General features: G+C 54.1%; 1 protein-coding gene across 2 annotated transcripts in view; it reads left to right on the plus strand.

Moving 5' to 3' along the window:
• Positions 1 to 2,086: 2,086 nt before the first annotated feature.
• The window catches only part of BCL11A (BCL11 transcription factor A), a 68,131-nt gene continuing 53,598 nt past the window's right edge, over positions 2,087 to 16,619 (plus strand). For both annotated transcript variants that reach the window (XM_082755515.1, XM_082755513.1), the window contains exons 1-2: positions 2,087 to 2,466; positions 7,985 to 8,314. In XM_082755515.1, coding sequence (XP_082611641.1) covers positions 2,412 to 2,466; positions 7,985 to 8,314 — 385 coding nt within the window. In that variant the 5' untranslated portion in view covers positions 2,087 to 2,411. The remainder of the gene's footprint in view (positions 2,467 to 7,984; positions 8,315 to 16,619) is intronic.

The following is a 16,619-nucleotide window of genomic DNA, read 5'->3' on the forward strand; positions in this document are numbered from 1 at the left end:
TACTTTGTGTCCACGGCTGCTCATTAAACAGCCTCGTTCCCTTCCCCTAAAAATACAATAAAATAAAAACCCACCTGCATTATTAATCTGTGGTTATGCCACGTTAAAAATGTCTTCTGACTCCTTTTCTTTCTTGAGGTTTGTTATCGCCCTCCAATCACATGACAATGCAAAGTGTCGGGGGGGGCGGCGGGGGAGCGCAGCACTATTGTGATCAAACGCCAATATTAATAATTATCCAGCCCGGCTGAAATACTGTTTCAAGGCAGCGAGTTCCCATTTAATTCGAGGCATTTTACGATGCGGGAATTAAGGGCACGCTAATGGTAGGAACATCCTCGCTGCCATTCATGAAAGCATCTGTAAAATTAGCTTTTGAATGTATGTTTGAAGACGTGCCGGAGGAAGTCACCTCTGGAATCTCGCACGCAGTACAATAATAAAGCAGATTTAGTTGTAACTAAGTGCTTAATTTGCTACGATTTTTTAAAGAAAATCAATGAAACGTCGCCTGTTATTTATTGGAAATAACCACAGCTAGGTATTCTGAGCTACGTTGGCTTTAGAGAGCGCGCAACTGTGTAATGAATTGTAATTCAGAGGACTGTTAAACGTGAACCGCAGAACCTTTCAGAGGTAATAAAGTCATTACTTTTTACATCGCAGCCACCTCGAAAAGCTTTATACGCGCTATTACAGATAAATCAAATCGCACGGCTCTCCGCACGGTCCCGCACGCCTGTTTACACAGCACATGGCCGCGGAGCTCCGACAGCCGAGCCCCGCAGCCCGGAGCCCCGCAGCCCGGAGCCCCGCAGCCCGGAGCGCTCGCCCGCTGCCACCCGGAGCCGCTTCCCCCCGAAGCGCGGCGCCCGGCGGGAGCTGCCCGGCCGCCCCCGGCCCCGCACCGGCCTCGGGGCAGGCGGGGGGCGGCGGCGCCGCGGGAGGACGGCCCCGGCGCGGAGCGGGGCCCCCCCGGGCCGGCTCCAACAGGTCCCGGCGCGCCCCCGCCGCCGGCCCCCGGCCCCTCCTCGCCGCCCCGCGCCCACCTCGCTGCCGCGGCCGGCCGGCCCCGGGCCCGGAGCGCGGGCACGGCTGGCTCCGGAGCGGCTCCTGCCGCGGGCCCGGCCCCGGGCGGTGCGGGCGCGCTTTGGGCGAAGTTGCGGCCGCCGCATCCTCCCGGCTCCGGCCGCTTCTCGCCGCCTCCGGCCGCGCCTTTCGCTTTCGCTCGCCGCTCTGCCGGCGGGCGGGCTGCGGGGCGCCGCCGGGGGGCTCCGGGGGGTCCCGGCCCCTGCCGCCCCCTGCCCCGCTCCCGCCGCTCGTCCGCCCGCTCTTCCTCGCTCCCCGAGTCCTCCCGGCTCCCCGGCCCGCCGCTCCCCGCCGAAGTTTGCCGCCGGCCCCGGCCCCCGGAGCCCCCCGGCTCCCCGCCGCCGCCGTCCCTCGGGGCCGGGCCCCGGCTCCCGGGAGGAGGGGACTCGGCGGCTCGGGGGGGCGTGGGGGGGGGGCGAGCGGGGAAGCCGGGAGCCGGCTGGGCCCCCCCTTCCTTTTTGGGTGGTCTCCGCTCCTACCTGCCTTCCCACCTCCTCGGCGCATCCCGAGGCTAGCCTGCCCCGCCGCCCTCCCCGTGTGCCTTCCCTGATGTGTTTGCTTTTCCAGCGGGGGTGGGAGCGTGTGCGCTGCCGCTGCCTCGGCTCGCTCGCTCTTTCTTTCCCCCCTTGCTCCCTTTCCTGCCTCCTCGCTCCCCGCGCGCCCGCTCCGGCCCCTCGCCGCCCCTCTCCCCCTTCCCCTCCCGCAGCCGCCCCGCGGCCCCGGCCGCCCCCCGCCCCCGGCCCCCGGCGCCCCCCGGCTCCCCCCGGCTCCCGCCGGCAGCGTGCGCCCGGCGCCCGGCGCACCCCCTCCCGCCGCGCCCCCTCCCCTCTCCCCCCTGCGATCACTGTCCATTGGCTTGTCCTGGTCTCTTTTTCATGTCCAGCCCCTGATGAGTGTCCATTGGTGTTGCCTTCGCCTTCCCTCCTCCCCTCTCCCCGGCTTGCCCTGCCCATGTTTTGTATGTCTCTGTCCATCCAGGCTCCTGACGTTCAAGTTCGCAGGGACGTCACGTCCGCACTTGAACTTGCAGCTCAGGGGGGCTTTTGCCATTTTTTTCATCTCTCTCTCTCTCTCCTTCCCTCTCTCCCTCTCTCTCCCTCTCTCTCTCCCTCTCTTTTTTTTTCCTTGCACAAAAAAAAAAAAAGCCATGACTGCTATCCCACAATTCATCTTCCCTGCGCCATCTTTGTATTATTTCTAATTTATTTTGGATGTCAAAAGACATTGATGAAGATATTTTCTCTGGAGTCTCCTTCCTCTCTAACCCGTCTCTCCCGATGTGAACCGAGCGACTCACAAGCCACCGAAGCCACCAACCCACCATGTCGCGCCGCAAGCAAGGCAAACCCCAGCACTTAAGCAAACGGGAATTTTCACGTAAGTAAGCCGGAGAGCGATTTATTTCATTTCCCCTTCACGGATTTAATTTTTAATTCGAGCGAGAGCAGAAAGAAAAAAAAGAAAAAAAAAAAAAAAAAAAAGTGAGAGCGAGCGAGGAGCGAGCGAGGAGGTGAAACGAACTCGGCGCCGGCTCGGAATTACTGGCATTCCGCTGATTTTCGCCCTCGCTCGATCACCTTGAGCACTTTTCTCCTCTTTCTGCCCCGGCCCCCCCGGCCCCCGCCGCGCTGCCCCCCGCGCCCTCTCCCCGCAGCCGCCGCGGAGCCGCCCCGCGCGGGCCAGGTGCGGGCTGGCGGCGGGGGCAGAGCCGGGGAAAGTGCAGAGGAACCCGCAGGAACCCCAAGGAACCGCGGACGGGGCTGCGGGCCGGGAGAAAGTCCGGCGAGCGGAGCCCAGCCGAGCCGAGCCGAGCCCCGCCGCCGCTCGCCGCCGCCGCTCGCCCCTTCGCCCCGCGGCACCTTCGGCGGGGCCGGGGGCGAGGGTGGGCGCCCAGCCGAGCCGAGCCGAGCCGAGCCGAGCAGAGCCGGGCCGGCCGCCTTTTGTCTCCGCCGCGGGGTGCGGGACGGCCGCCCCTGCCCCGCTCTGCCCCGCTCCGCTCCGCGCCGCCCCGGGGCTCCGCCGCCCCGACCTCGCCCCGCGCCCCGCCGCGGCTCCGGCTCGGGCTCGGGCTCGGGCTGGGGCTGGGGCTGGGGGGCGGCCCCCGGGCGGGCGGGCGGCAGCGGCGAGCCGGCAGGGATTCCCTCCTCGCCCTCGGCTTCGCGCTCCCTCGCTCGCTTACTATTTTTTGGAAGATTTTCAAAAAAAAAGTGGAAGTGGATTTTGATTGGGAAAAATCTCGTGTCTGAATGTTTACAAGCACCGCGTGTGCGGGGAACCTCCTGCCAACAAACACAGGCAGGAGCGAGCCCGGGCTGAGCACACACACACACACACACAGACACACACACACATGCACACACACACACGCACACACACACACGCACGCTCGCACACCCGCTCGCACACTCCTCGCACACCCGCGGCCGCCCAGCTCGCCGCCGCATTTAAACCCCAAACCAAATCTCCTCTCCCCGGGAGAGAAAAAACCCGAGCCGAGCCCCACCACACTGTTCGCAACAAAAACTCTTCGGCTCCCTCCCCGCAGCCGACACAACACACGGCAGGGCTAGATGCAAGATAAGCGGGAGCGCTCTTTGCACAACAAAAGGCAACTCGAGCTGGCAAGGTTTGGGGTGAGGGGGGGGAAGGAAGGGCGAAAAAAAAAATCCCCTTTTCCTCGGGGTGAGCCGGGGGGGAAGGGGACGCGATGCATGCTTCTCGCGGCTCCTTTTCCCTCCTTCCTCCTCGCTTTCCTTTCTCCCCTTCTCTCTCTCCCATTATCCCTGGCGGGTTTTGTTCCCTCCCAGGGATGGCAGAGAACCCAGGGCGATCGCTCGCTGCCAACGAGCCCCGCTCGCTCTCGCCTTTTGCAAAACTTTGCCCGGCGATTCCTCCCTCCCAGGCGGCGGCGGCGAGGCTGGCGGCCAGCTCGGCACACGCAGCCCCTTAGCGAAGCTCCGCGGCTCCTCGGGGCCGCCCGGGGGCCGCTCCCCCCGCCCCACGCCGCCCTCTCCCCGCCGGGGCTCGCCCGCAGCCCCCGGCCCCCTTTTCCCGTTCCCCCTCCGCTCCTCGGATCTTTTGCCCGGCGCCGCTCAGCGCTGCGCTTCCAGCACCCCCCCCGGGCTGCCGGGGCCCCCTTCCCCGAACCGGGGGCCCCCTTCCCCGCCCGGGGATGCCCGCGGCTCCCCTCCCGGGGGGTGCCACCCGAGGGCCCCCCCCCCCCTTTGGCAGCCCGGCTCCGCGGAGCCCCCCTGCTCCCCACGCGGCCGCGGAGCCCCCGCCCGGCTGCGGAGCTCGGCCGGGGCGGCCCGGGGGGGGGCTCCGGAGGGGGGCGGGCGGGGAGGGGGAAGCCTGGGGGGGGGCAGCGGCGGAGCGGGGCGGCTGGGCACGGCTCGGCACGGCTGTGCCGTTCAGTCGCTAGGAGGCACACCGACACCAGAAACGCCCCCGCCGCCCGGCGAACTTGAACCTGGCCGGCGCCTCCGCGCCCGCAGCGCGGCCGAGCCGGCGGGAGGGGGAGGGCTCGCCGCCCGCCCCGGCCCTTCCCCTGCCTTGCCCCCCCCTTTCTCCCCCTTCTCCCCCTCGTCTTTGTTCGCGAGTTTGGCCGCTTCCAGCCACGAGCCCGCCCGCAGCCGCCTCCCGGGGGCGGCCCGGCCGCTCCGCAGTCGCGCGGGGCCCCCTCCGGCTCTCCGCGCCCCCCCCCCCATTTTCCCCCCGGCTTCTTTTTTTTAAAAAAAAAATTAATCGGGAGTCTTTTGGGGGCGGCGGGGGGTGGGCAACTTTGGCGCCGAGTTTGCCGCTGCCCCGCTCCCCCGGCCCGCTCGGTGCCGCCGCCCCCAGCCTCGCCCCCCAGCCGCCCCGCACTTGAAAGCAAACTTGGGCCGAGGCCGCCCCCCCCCGGCCTCCTTCCCCGCTCTCCCGAGCCGTGCCGAGCCGGCCCCGGCACCCCGAGCCGCGGCTCCCCTTCTCCCCGCACTTGTCGGGCCGGGCGAGCCCCTCCGGTGCCCGCCGTGCTCCTTGGGGGCTGGGGCCGGGGAGGAAGGGGGGGAGCCGGGGGGAGCCGGGGGGCCGCGACCCTACAAGAGCGCTTCGCCTTAGAGACGGCCCCGACCCGTTAGGTAGCCAGGCAGGGCATTTGGCTCGCCCCCGAATTAAAACGCCCAGCCCGCGGAGCGCTGCCCAGCCCAGGTGAAGCGCGTTGCCCTGCTTTCTTCGCACACGGCGGTTTTTGCTTTCTTTTTCGCTTTCTGGGAAAGTAGCAGTGAGAATAAAACCGTATTTTGCTGGCTCTGCCTCCATCGGGAGCCAAATGTTTTGCAGTGAAGACGGTGCCAGCCGTATTTCATACATTAGTATATAATTCTTGTTAATTAGCAATAATTTACGTTAAGAGCATAGAAAATGTTGAGGTTACAGGTTTTATATCTGTACATTTGATCATCTTGTTATTTTCAAGAACTTTGCCTCCTATAAAATTAATTAGGTGAAATGTGGAGGTGTAATCAGCAACCTCTGAATTACCACTTCATTTCCTGGTTTTGATTGTAAATCAGCCCAGTCACTACAGACTTCAGCAAAGTCTATTTTTGTTTAGCACTACTTTTAACCGTCTGGTGTCTCAGCGCCGCGTTACCTTCCACTGCTAAATAATACTGACAGTGTCAGAAATAAATCAGGCCACGGGAAAACATTATAATTGAGTAATGATTATGCAGGGCTCCTCGCTAAGCGAGCTGTAAGGGGAATGTTGTTTATTTGGCGTCTTTCGCTGCGGAGAGTTGCTAAGCCAGAAGTTACGTTTACCGGTTAGCCCCAAATACCTTTGTCTGATGCGTGTGGCGAGCTACTGGTGGAATTAGTCCTGCAGTGATTTACTCGCTCTGTCCGACCGCAAGGAATGGCCGGGGAGAAAAATGCCACGCGCAGAAATCCTGCAGACACGTCCTGCTCCCCTCTCGGCGCCCGAGCCCGAGATGCCCCCGGAGCTGCAAGTTTAGGAGAAAACCCCGGCGATTAAGACATTGCTGTTATTAATACGAACGTAACCTTCATATTCCTGTGGTTGACCTTACGTTAAATTAGAAGTAGTACCAGAGGCGAGAAATTACGGACTGTATCCCTGTGTCCTAGTTGGAGCTAAGGTACGGTGAGGTAGTGTGCTCTTTCAATATTATTTCACGCAGCACAACTGGGAGCTACTCCAGATCTTCCTCCTCAATATTCAGCCTAGGCAGGGTTGAAATAAATTTAACCTGAGTTCACTGGATTTTTGCACTTTATCAAAATCAGTTCCAATATCGCGCAGTCAAATTAAAATCTATTTTTTGATTCTCTGTGGCTTTAAGTTCATTAAATGTGAAATTGGCAGCTAGCTAAAGAAGGTCAGACTGATTAACTGTTTAGGAGTTGCATTCTGTCTCGCCTGCCGTACCTGGCACTGTTTTGAGGTGGTTTGCATTTGTAGTACCCTCTCGTTTTTGTTGCTGCTGCTTGCGTGCGTGCTGCGTTGCGCAGACAGAGGAATACCAACGCACTGGCGGTATTTTTTTTTCCTGAAAGGCTGTAGTGACTGCACGCGTATTGCCAAGATATTTCCGTGCAAACTTGAAAAAAAAAAAAGGCAAACAGAAAAGAAAGACGTCTCCACCTCGTTAGAGCATCCACTGACGATTATGTGAGCAGAAATAGCCTCATAATGAAGCTTTTTGGAGCTCATTCAGAAAATTTGTCAACTTTGACAACATTAGGCAAGGTATTTTGAGCTTAAAGAAAGCACTTCTCCTCGGTGTTATGAAATGTGCCATTTGCTTGGCCATGCTGATTTTTATACGACGAAGGCCACCGGTGCTAACACGTTAGAGAGAGAATTTAGGCGTTCTTTTATTTCAGGATGAAAAAGGAAAAATGACCAATTGGCTTGGTTCCTTAAGAAATAAAAAATCTCCTCTTCGGCTAATATCTCTGGGTGGAATTGTAGGTGAATTGGGAATTTATGTGAATCCCGAGGAGCTGCTGAGAAGCGGGAGGTTCCTCCCCCCGCCCCGCAGGAATTTCGGTTGCACTTGATTTTTATCATTTGCTTCTCTGTCATTTATTTATTTATTTTTTTCTCCCTCCTCCCCTTCCCCCCGCGAGTAACTCCTGCCTTTCGAATGTGTAAATTGGAAGCCACAAATGTGGGCATGACACAAACGCGTCCCCACATACGCATGTACACGTGCACGGAGAGGGCCATGCGTGCGCGGTGTGCCTGCGCGTGTGCGTGCCTCCATCCATTCCCCCTCTCCTCCCTTGCTCCTGCACACGGGCGCTCACACGCTGCCTGTGTGTTGAATATGCAAGCTGTGTGTTGAAACACCTTTTGTCTGCACACGCACACGCGTGGTTCACGAGCCTAAATTTGAGCAAGGAGGTCTGGCTTGTGGAAATACACACCCATGTGAGAGGGAGAGTGAGTGTAATGCTTTCAGCCTTGGATTCATATACATAAATAATACATCCGACAATAAAACACGGCATTCGCTTTTTCTTCCTAGCACCACCGCAGTTTTGCAGTATATTCTTGAAGGCTATTCATTTGATTTTACCACTAAATCGTTAAATCGAGTCGGAAATCTCTCCTCCTCTCTGAGCACAGTTACAGTTGCAGGGTTTGCTCTCCCAGTTCTGCATGCTACAGCTGCTCCTGCAAAATACAGTCCCCGTAGCTGATAAATTTGTCTTCTCCTGGTGGGGATAGTGGCCGTGTGGCGTCGGTCTCTTGGGGGGGGGGCACACGCGGCCGTCGCCGCTGCCGTGTGACATTTGCGACTCGGGGTTCAGCGTGTGCCCCCCCCTGCGCCCAGCGCTTTCCAGCGGAGCTCTAACGATTCTCCTTTTGTTTCTCAAACTGCAGCCGAACCTCTTGAAGCCATTCTCACTGATGACGAACCTGACCATGGCACGTTGGGAGCTCCAGAAGGGGACCACGACCTCCTCACTTGTGGCCAGTGTCAGATGAACTTCCCGTTGGGGGACATTCTTATTTTTATTGAGCACAAACGGAAACAATGCAATGGCAGTCTCTGCTTAGAGAAGGCTGTGGATAAGCCACCTTCACCCTCACCAAGTGAGCTGAAAAAAGCATCCAATCCCGTGGAGGTTGGCATCCAGGTTACGCCAGAGGATGACGATTGTTTATCAACGTCATCTAGAGGAATTTGCCCAAAACAGGAACATATAGCAGGTAAATTAAAACGAGGAGAAGTGTTTGCGAGTTTATTTCCGTTTCAGTCGCAACGTAGCACGTTCGCAGTCGCAAAGCGCTGCGCCCGGCTCTCTCTTGTGTTTGCCACGGCGGCTGATGTGCTAAATGCCCTGCCTTCGGTTTGCGACGAGCACGCGACCGGTATTTCCTAGCAGCTGCGTAGAGGCAGGAGCAACAGGCACGTGCCGTGCGACCGAGTATTTTTAATGGTATTGTGTGAGGCTGCTCTCGTGATTTGTCTGTATTGTAGTCACTGTCTCCCGGCGCCTTGCCTGCCGTAGCGCTGCGGGAGGAGATTTCAGGCCCTGCTGCAGGAGCAGGGAAGGAGCTTTCAAGTCTTGGGTAAACTCAGGGGTGAAAGAGTTAACCGAGCATCAGCCAGCCTTGGTTCCATATTGGCTGTCAGCGTATGGACTGTAATTAAACACAGCCCCATGGCAAAGTGACACCACCGACCTTGACTTTAAGATGCCATTTTCGACTGGCCAGGCCAGAGTAGAGAGGGCAGTTGCTGAAGCGCACAGACATGCTTATTCGAAAAGTTTAAGGGCATGTTGGAAATTTCAAAAGGTTGGTTTGACAGGAAAGGCCGCTCTCTGCAGCCTGCCTCCTCAGCCAAATGATAAATGCTTCTCTGTGCTCTCTCTTGTCTCTGATGTGGTTTTGACAGATGTATCTTGATTTTGTTTGTGGTTTACACAACCACATGTCATCCGTACAAATGTCCAAGGCAGAGTTCTGTTTTGTGCAACAAACAGTCTGAAATGCATTTTTTTTTTTTAAAAAAAAAAAGGTAAATAATTCCATTTCTTAGCATATATTTTTTTTTAAACCGGAAAGCCATTCGCTGTGCAAATATTTTGCAAATGAGGTTGAAAAAATAGAACGTACGACGCGAAAGAAAATCACAGAGCACTGGCAGTCTAACGAGGCGTACTCTGCTTTAAAATCCCGTTAGTAAACAAGAACACTGCCCATTCGTAGCGAGCATTGCAAATTGCTTCAAATCGCGCTAATAATACCATCTGAAAAATGCGAGGCTGCGGGATATCAAAAGCAGCAAATGCCTGGACCAGTTTCCTAAAACAGCCCGCGACGTTCGGGACTCGGCACTGCCTGTACCTCTGTGACAAGAGGCCACAGGACAGCGCGCTGCTGTCAGAAGTGCAGTACATAATCACATGATGTGCTGGAGCTTGTCTTGGGCTTGCTTTGGCCACAAAGTTAAACCATAATAGGGCAGTAGACGCTGGGAGTTTCAGTGTGATATTCTCGCAGCCTTCCTAGCCTCCCAACCAGCCATTAAATCACGCTCGGGGTTTGTGTTTTGCAAGGTTTTGCGGTAGCAGCAAAGACGTGCGAGCGTCTGTCTGTACACACGCATACATATGCAAAGCCACGTGCATACCCACGCGTACATAACGTGAATGAATAGGTACTGTTTCTGCCGAGTAATAGATGGCACTTGGAAAGCATGTATCGGTCGGTGTGTGTATATGTATACCTTATATACATACATATATCTCTCTCTCTCTCTATGTATATATGTTTATATCCAGGTTTAGAAAGAAACAGAGGCTCAGCTACTGATAAGCTACATTTTAAAACAGATTTAAAAAAATATATTTTTAAAAAAGTTGGTATATTCAACTCGCAGGCCGTGCTGGCAGAGGGTTATTTTCCCGGAGTGGTGCAGGGCAGTGCCCATTTCGATGTGCTGCCTGTGATGTGCAGATGAACGAACACAAGTGTAGGGCATGATTAATGAAGCGGGAGCCTGGCGGAAGGGATTTGTAGTCTTCCGAGATCTGGAGCCATACTAAATCACCAAATATGGAGGAGCGGCGGCGTGATGTAACGCTGTATTTACATATCGAACCGCTCTGCTTAAAAGACAAAACACAGTATCTGTCAAGCAAGAATTAGGAGCACTCCTCGCACCGTGGTCCCAAATAGGTCATTCAGTCTGCGAGCCGGGGACGTGTTCACGAGGGGGAACTCCTCGGCTGAGGACCTGACTCCGGCGCTCCAGCGCTGGAGACGCGGCCAAACCCTGCCCGGCTCAGGCTCTGAGGCGAGGCGAGGCAGGCAGCCCGAGCAGGATCTGGCCTCGTGCTGCCACGGGGCAGTTGACTCAGAAGAAGCTTCGCAGTGGCGGTCACAGCATGTAAAGAGAGGTGCGGGGCCTGATCCTGCACCTTGTGCTTGCCCCGGTGGCGTCTGGCTCGTCGCCGGCCGGATTTGCCCCCTCTGCTCGCTGCCGGCCTGGGCCCAGGAGTGAAACGTGAAGGTCTCAGGGGAAGCCGTGGAGTTCAGGCTGCCGGAAGGCCCCTGGATGAGGCACTTCCCAGTTCTGCTGTTTCATACCTGCTCTGCTGTGCAGGCGTGCAAAATGCAGGAAGGTAGCTGAGCGTATAAGTGAAAATTAAAAATTAAAATAAAAAGGGAAAGACAATGCCTTTGGAAGAATACCTAGGAACTGAGTGAGCTGATTGTCTGGGGTGAGAGACCAGAAGCTGTGTATTTAGTTGCAACGTGAAAATGTACCCAATTAGTTGGTGCTCTGCACGAGGGGTTGGAGGTTAGCTGTGGATGCAGGGTGGGCTCTGCCGGCACGTTTGCAGTCAGTAAGTTGGTGCCTTACGGTAAGAGATCATCTCCAGATAAGTAATGGTTAAAGAGCAGCTCATCTAAAGGAACAGGGCACTGAGTCATTCAGATGCAGGCAGAAATGATGTCTGTTTTAACGTCGATGGGCTTATCTTGGTCCTTGCCGGTTTCCGAAGGCAGAGGCAGGGGCAATTTCGGTAGCAGCTGAGCCGCGCGCAGGCCGGCGTGGATACCTGGCTCTGGGTGGGCGGGTGCCTGCGCGCAGCTTTGACGCGATATAAAATTTTGAATGATGCTGATCCAGCGCCACGGCTGAAATGTCATAAATTTAACTGGAAATTAATAGGATATGTTGTGTGGGTCCGACGAGGCAGCTTTCATCAATATGTATGTCAAACACTCACCACCAGATACCAGCAGTCTGTGATTTGCAGCGAGTGCTACGGCAGGGGTTTACTGATCCGGTCTCGTATTTTACAATGGGGGGAAATATTAACTGAAGTATCTAGAGATCAGTGAATGTAAAATTGCTGTTCACTTATTGAAAAAGCCGAAGAAATATTTACAGTCCACCGGCGTCAGGTTTTACTGTTTTGTTTGTTGAATGTATAAATCTGAGGGAATTAATGAAAGGCTATTTTTTGGGTGAGGGAGGATCTTAAGCGCTACTTGGCTGCAGTTGGAGCACTTTGGAGCGCTGCGCCCACCCGCTCGCAGCGATGGCTGGGGATCCTCCAAGGCCGTATTTACTGTGCATAGGGGGAGGAGGAGGGGAGGTCATTTTTAGCGTGGGGATCCTTTATTCTCAAGCAGCTTGTTGTAGTCAAATATAATAACATGGGAAAATAACGTGAGGAATACCCCTCTGTAATAATCGCAGGGGAAGTGGACATAATTTGCTGCTGAATTTTGGACCAAGTGATTATTGCGGTGCTCAGGAGGTGATGTCTGTGACCAGTCATTATGCCACAGACATTTTCTGGTGTTGTTATTAGTCGTCGCCGTTATCGTTCTGTAGCTTGCAAATTGCAGTTCCTTCCTTTGTTTTCTTCCGGATAAAAATTCATTGACACCTGAACTGAATAGTTAGAGGTGTGTCTAGACAATGAGACGCAAGCTTGAATTGTGTTTCCGGGGGGGGTGGGAAATGAAAATGGCAGTATTTCTGAGTAAAATTCGGTTTGCTTTCGCCATGCAGGGAAGCCTGGGGAAGGTAGGCTGGGTTCAGCAGTTCCCTGCAGGAAAAATCGCAAGGGTGCTACCCAAAGGCTCCTGCTCGTGAGATTCGGGTCCTGCGTACAAGCTGTATTTGTAAATAAGACAGGGAAAGGTTGTGAACTGGCAGCTTGGATGTTTTGTCAAAGTACAATGTCAGAGAAACTCTTTCTAAGACAAATTGTAAATAGAAGTGTCACGATGATTGCATGATTGAGCTGCAGAAGTGTCTTTCAATTGTTGGCATTGTCAGAAGACTTTTGAAAGCTTAATTAAACGCAGTGGCCTGTGTGGCTGTGAAATTTACTTCTCGGGGGGGAAAAATGTAAAAAATGTGGGGGATCAAAAAGTTGTTCTAACGCCACCCGTGCGGGGATAGAGAAAAGAGTCAATAGTTTGTCTGCTTTCCCCAGTGCCTTTTGTAAATAACATTTTTTGAAGACGCAAACACGTGATGCCAGCATCGTCCTTTGTATGAGGTACAGCTTGTGTTAGTTTTCCTATTCCCTGCTGTTACAGACAGTTAATATAAAAATGGCTCTTTATTGGAAACACAAATACGAGTTCACTTGGAGCACAGAAGCAGGATAGAAAGTTTTCCTCTGCTTCGGCGCGATTGTTCCGGGGAAGCGTCAGAAGTGTTGCAGCGCCTTCAATCTCTATTTTGTGGTCCCTGCCAATCAGATCTTCTTGTTTCGAGGATTAGAAATATGGTTTGCGTTCTTCCCCCCATTGTATGTGACATTGAATTGTGAAGCTCACCATGGGCTGAAACGTAGCCGCGTCCAAAACCGCTTGCGGTGGAAGAGGCAGCCCGGCACGCAGGAGGCTTGGTGGAGCTGGGACAAGGTGCGCCTGCACGTCACGTGCTGCAGGCTGGGGAAACAGAAGGGGCTGGGGAAACGCTGGGCTCTGCGCAGCCGGTCGGAGCAACGAGTGGTGGAAACTGAGGCAGGGAACTGGAGAAGGGGTAAATTAACCGCCTCCTAATTAGCCCGGTAGGAGAAATAAAGTCTTTCCGAAACATTTCCATAATTTTGTAATGCCTCTCTTAAAGAGAAGGAGGCCTATTAGCATTACCCAGCTTGCTATATGCAACCCTCGGCACATGAGCTGTTTTTTTTATTTAATTCAAATAATAAAGACAATTAAAGAGGCTCGAGAGGCAGTGTCAGGCAAGAGGAGCTCAGCCTCCAGTTGTTTGCCTGCACGCATCCTCATTACAGCCCATTTTTTTGGACAAAATTCCCTTCCAGCTTCAGCCTGTTTTTACATCCGAGAGCAGCAGCTTTGTGCAATAAAAGGCGTTTAGCAGCAAGCTGGACACGGCCTGGCGCGGTGCCACCTTTCTGCACACGGGATCTGATCGCTGAGGATCGACGGCACCTTTCTGCCCGTCGGGGGCTGCGCCGCCAAGCCCGGGGCGCCTCGTCATGCCGCAGCCGGCCAGCGTGCCTTCGCCTGGCTTGGCGATGCCCAGGGTGCTGCAGAAGTTCATAACATGTGCCGAGCTCCCGTTGAAATCCATTAGCACCTATATTTGCACCCATAATGTGGCCCTACACCTACAATTAACTTTTTATTTATTTATTTATTTATTTTGAATTGAATCTTGCCCCGTACAAGTGCACTAGATCCAGCCTGCCTCCTGGCAGTGTCCGTCGTAACAGGTTTGGGCCCATGGTGCTTGGTATCAGCACACGTATGGCTGTGATTTATCGCGTCCTTTAACAAACAACAGGCTCATTAGTGTACCCACAAACCGTCTGAGCAGTTAGGACGATCTGTTTTCCATTTCATAATGAATTTCCACCAAGCACGGTTTGCTCCTCGGGGCCCCGATCCTCAGCACACGTGTGCAGGCGTTGGCGCTGGCGGCAGCTGGGTCAGTGCAGCCCAAAGGCGATGGGTGCGGAGCCCGTACCGAAGCCCCTGATCATCCTCCTGCCTTCCTCACCAGTTTTAGCAGGCGACGCGCCCCGTGCCAGGCCGGGTGAGTTCATTTCCCGACCTCTGCCGGGCCGATGGGCTCGCCGTGTGCTTCAGAAACCTTCGAGGCAGGCGCTCGATGCTGGGCGCGGGGCAGAACCGCAGCGGTCACTGCCGGGCTCATTCCTCATGCGGAGTGGCACCGAGCGGGGCTGGCGAGGGACAGACGGGGCCGCGGGTGCGGTGTGGCGAGGTCAGCCCCGTCCCAGCAGGGAATTGGTGTTCTTCATTTGCCTTTACAATGGGAGCGCAGCTACTGTACCTCGGAGCAGCTCTCAGGTGGGAGCTCAGATGGGCGCATGTAAATGTCCTGTCAGATGCAACACAGGAATATTAATGTTTCCTCGCCACCACGCTATAATAAAGCTGTACACGGCAAGCTTAATATGCAGCCAGTCTGGGGAATTGTATAAAACTTAGATAGCCCAGTGTGAATGACAGCGGTGGAAAAAAATATTCAATATGCCACAGTTTGCAGTCTTGTTTTCCTTTGATCTAAAGCAAAATGAAAACATCCGTTTCTTTCCCTCCTCATTTCATATAGGTGCAAAATTGGTTAGTAAGTAAGGAAAGAAGGAAAGAAAATGAAGAATGTGGCACAGAGCACAGTGGTTTGAAGCACATGCGTGTCAGCCTGCTGAGGAGTTTATTTGCCAAAGTATTAGCAGACATTTATTTCTTATACTCGAGATCATTTGTTTCCCTTTTCATTCTTTTTTAGTATCGGTGTCTGGCTGAAACAAAGAAAACACGGCCACCGTAAGCAGGGGGCTGGAGCCCGCTTGTCCCCCTGCTGCAGATGTAGCCCAGGCTGCACATCCAGAGCCCGCGAGCCCGCCTCACATAGGTTTCATTTGCATGTCCTTATGGTTTCAGAGCCACGCTCTGCAAAAAGGTGTATTTTGCAGCGCGGGGATGTTAGAGGATTTTTAATAACGTGCTCATTTAACTGAATCAACAGCTGTCAGGGGCAGTTGTAGGAAATCCGCAAAATGCACAAAGAGAAATGCATAACGCTTCCCAAAACAAAGCGCTTGAAACACAGCGAGTGCCAAAAAAGCTGCTGAATCCCGAGTTTGCAGACTGTGCACCAAAGTGTTTCTCCTCTCCCCTCTCCCCCGAGACCTCTCCCGGCTTGGCTGGTGCGATCCTGCTGGAGCTGCTACCTGAGCAGGTTGCAGTAAAGCAGCGCTTTGCTGTGTTTGACGGGTGTCTGGCTAAGTCAGCCTGAGCCTAGATTTCAGTGTTGCACACCAAATAGCTCAAATACCAAGATTCGAGAAAGAAGCGAAGCCAAACAACTGCATTACTGTCAAGGAAATGAGGCTTAATATCCCTGTGAAATAGCTGTCGAGGAGAAGCCTTGCTGCAGGTAGGCGTTGGCAGGGGGTTATTCAGGGCCGGGTCAGCTTCAGACGCTGGATTCGCAGCCGAGCAGGGCAGCGTGTGCGCCGGGGGGGGGCACCTGGGGAGATGGGGTCAGTCCAAACCCAGGGCTTGCTGTTTGCATCCTCCCCGCGCTTTGCATAAGCACTGAACAATTACACCTACAATTTGATCCTAGCTGTAGATAGAAAAACCTCTGCCTAAATAAACAATAGAATTACTGCGAAACAACAAAGGCTTAAAGAAGAACCGTGCCTTCAGTGCTGTTATTATTGTTGTTGTGGATATTATTATTATTATTATTATTATTGTTGTTGCTATTATTACAACTACCACCTTTGTTAAATAAACACACATTACAGTTCCTTGCTGCTTAGGAAGGAAGGAGTTTAATTTTACGTTCGCTGCTTGCTTGCTTGGTTTAGTAGGTAGCAAAATAGAAAATGCAAAAATGTCCCCCCTCCCCCCCGAAAATTCACAGCAATTAATTTGTCACCCGGTGTTACTTTGCTGCAACATCACAGCTGTTTTTTTTGGATGGAGCGCGAATCGTCTGGGTTTCCTTGCGTTTTAGCTACTGAGTTTATTCTTTTTGGAGGAAAAGAGGAATCGGCCAAATTGCCGTCTTTCGGCCAGGCCACAGAAAGTGCACGGAGCATTTCCTGCAGGAGGGTGGCCAGGGGCTTTTCACCGTGTGCTCTTTCTTGCCGATATTAATTTTCATTTTAAGAAAGAGCTTTTATGCAAAGGGAAGCAGTAGCTGGGGAGCCTCTTTCTCTTGGAGGAGGTAAAACACAGCTGGTTGCATTTAAAAAAAGGGAGCGTTACCGCCTGAAAGATTATTTGGAGGCTGCATTATTTTGTAATAAACTATAAACTGTCCTGTGTTAAATGTGCATTATGTTAGAAAAAATCAATAAGGAAAAATTAAATTCTGATAAAGATACTCTTGGATCTTTGAAAACAACTGCTGTCCTTTTAACTAAAACATTTGAGGAGCTTCAAAGAGTATGTATTTCTTCTGATCTTAGAGCTGTGTGACTGGTAGCAGGAAAAAAAAATCTTATTCTACATACAAGTGGAT

Source organism: Aythya marila (assembly GCF_965140915.1).
Source record: "Aythya marila genome assembly, chromosome: 3".
In the NCBI taxonomy this organism is placed as follows: domain Eukaryota; kingdom Metazoa; phylum Chordata; class Aves; order Anseriformes; family Anatidae; genus Aythya; species Aythya marila.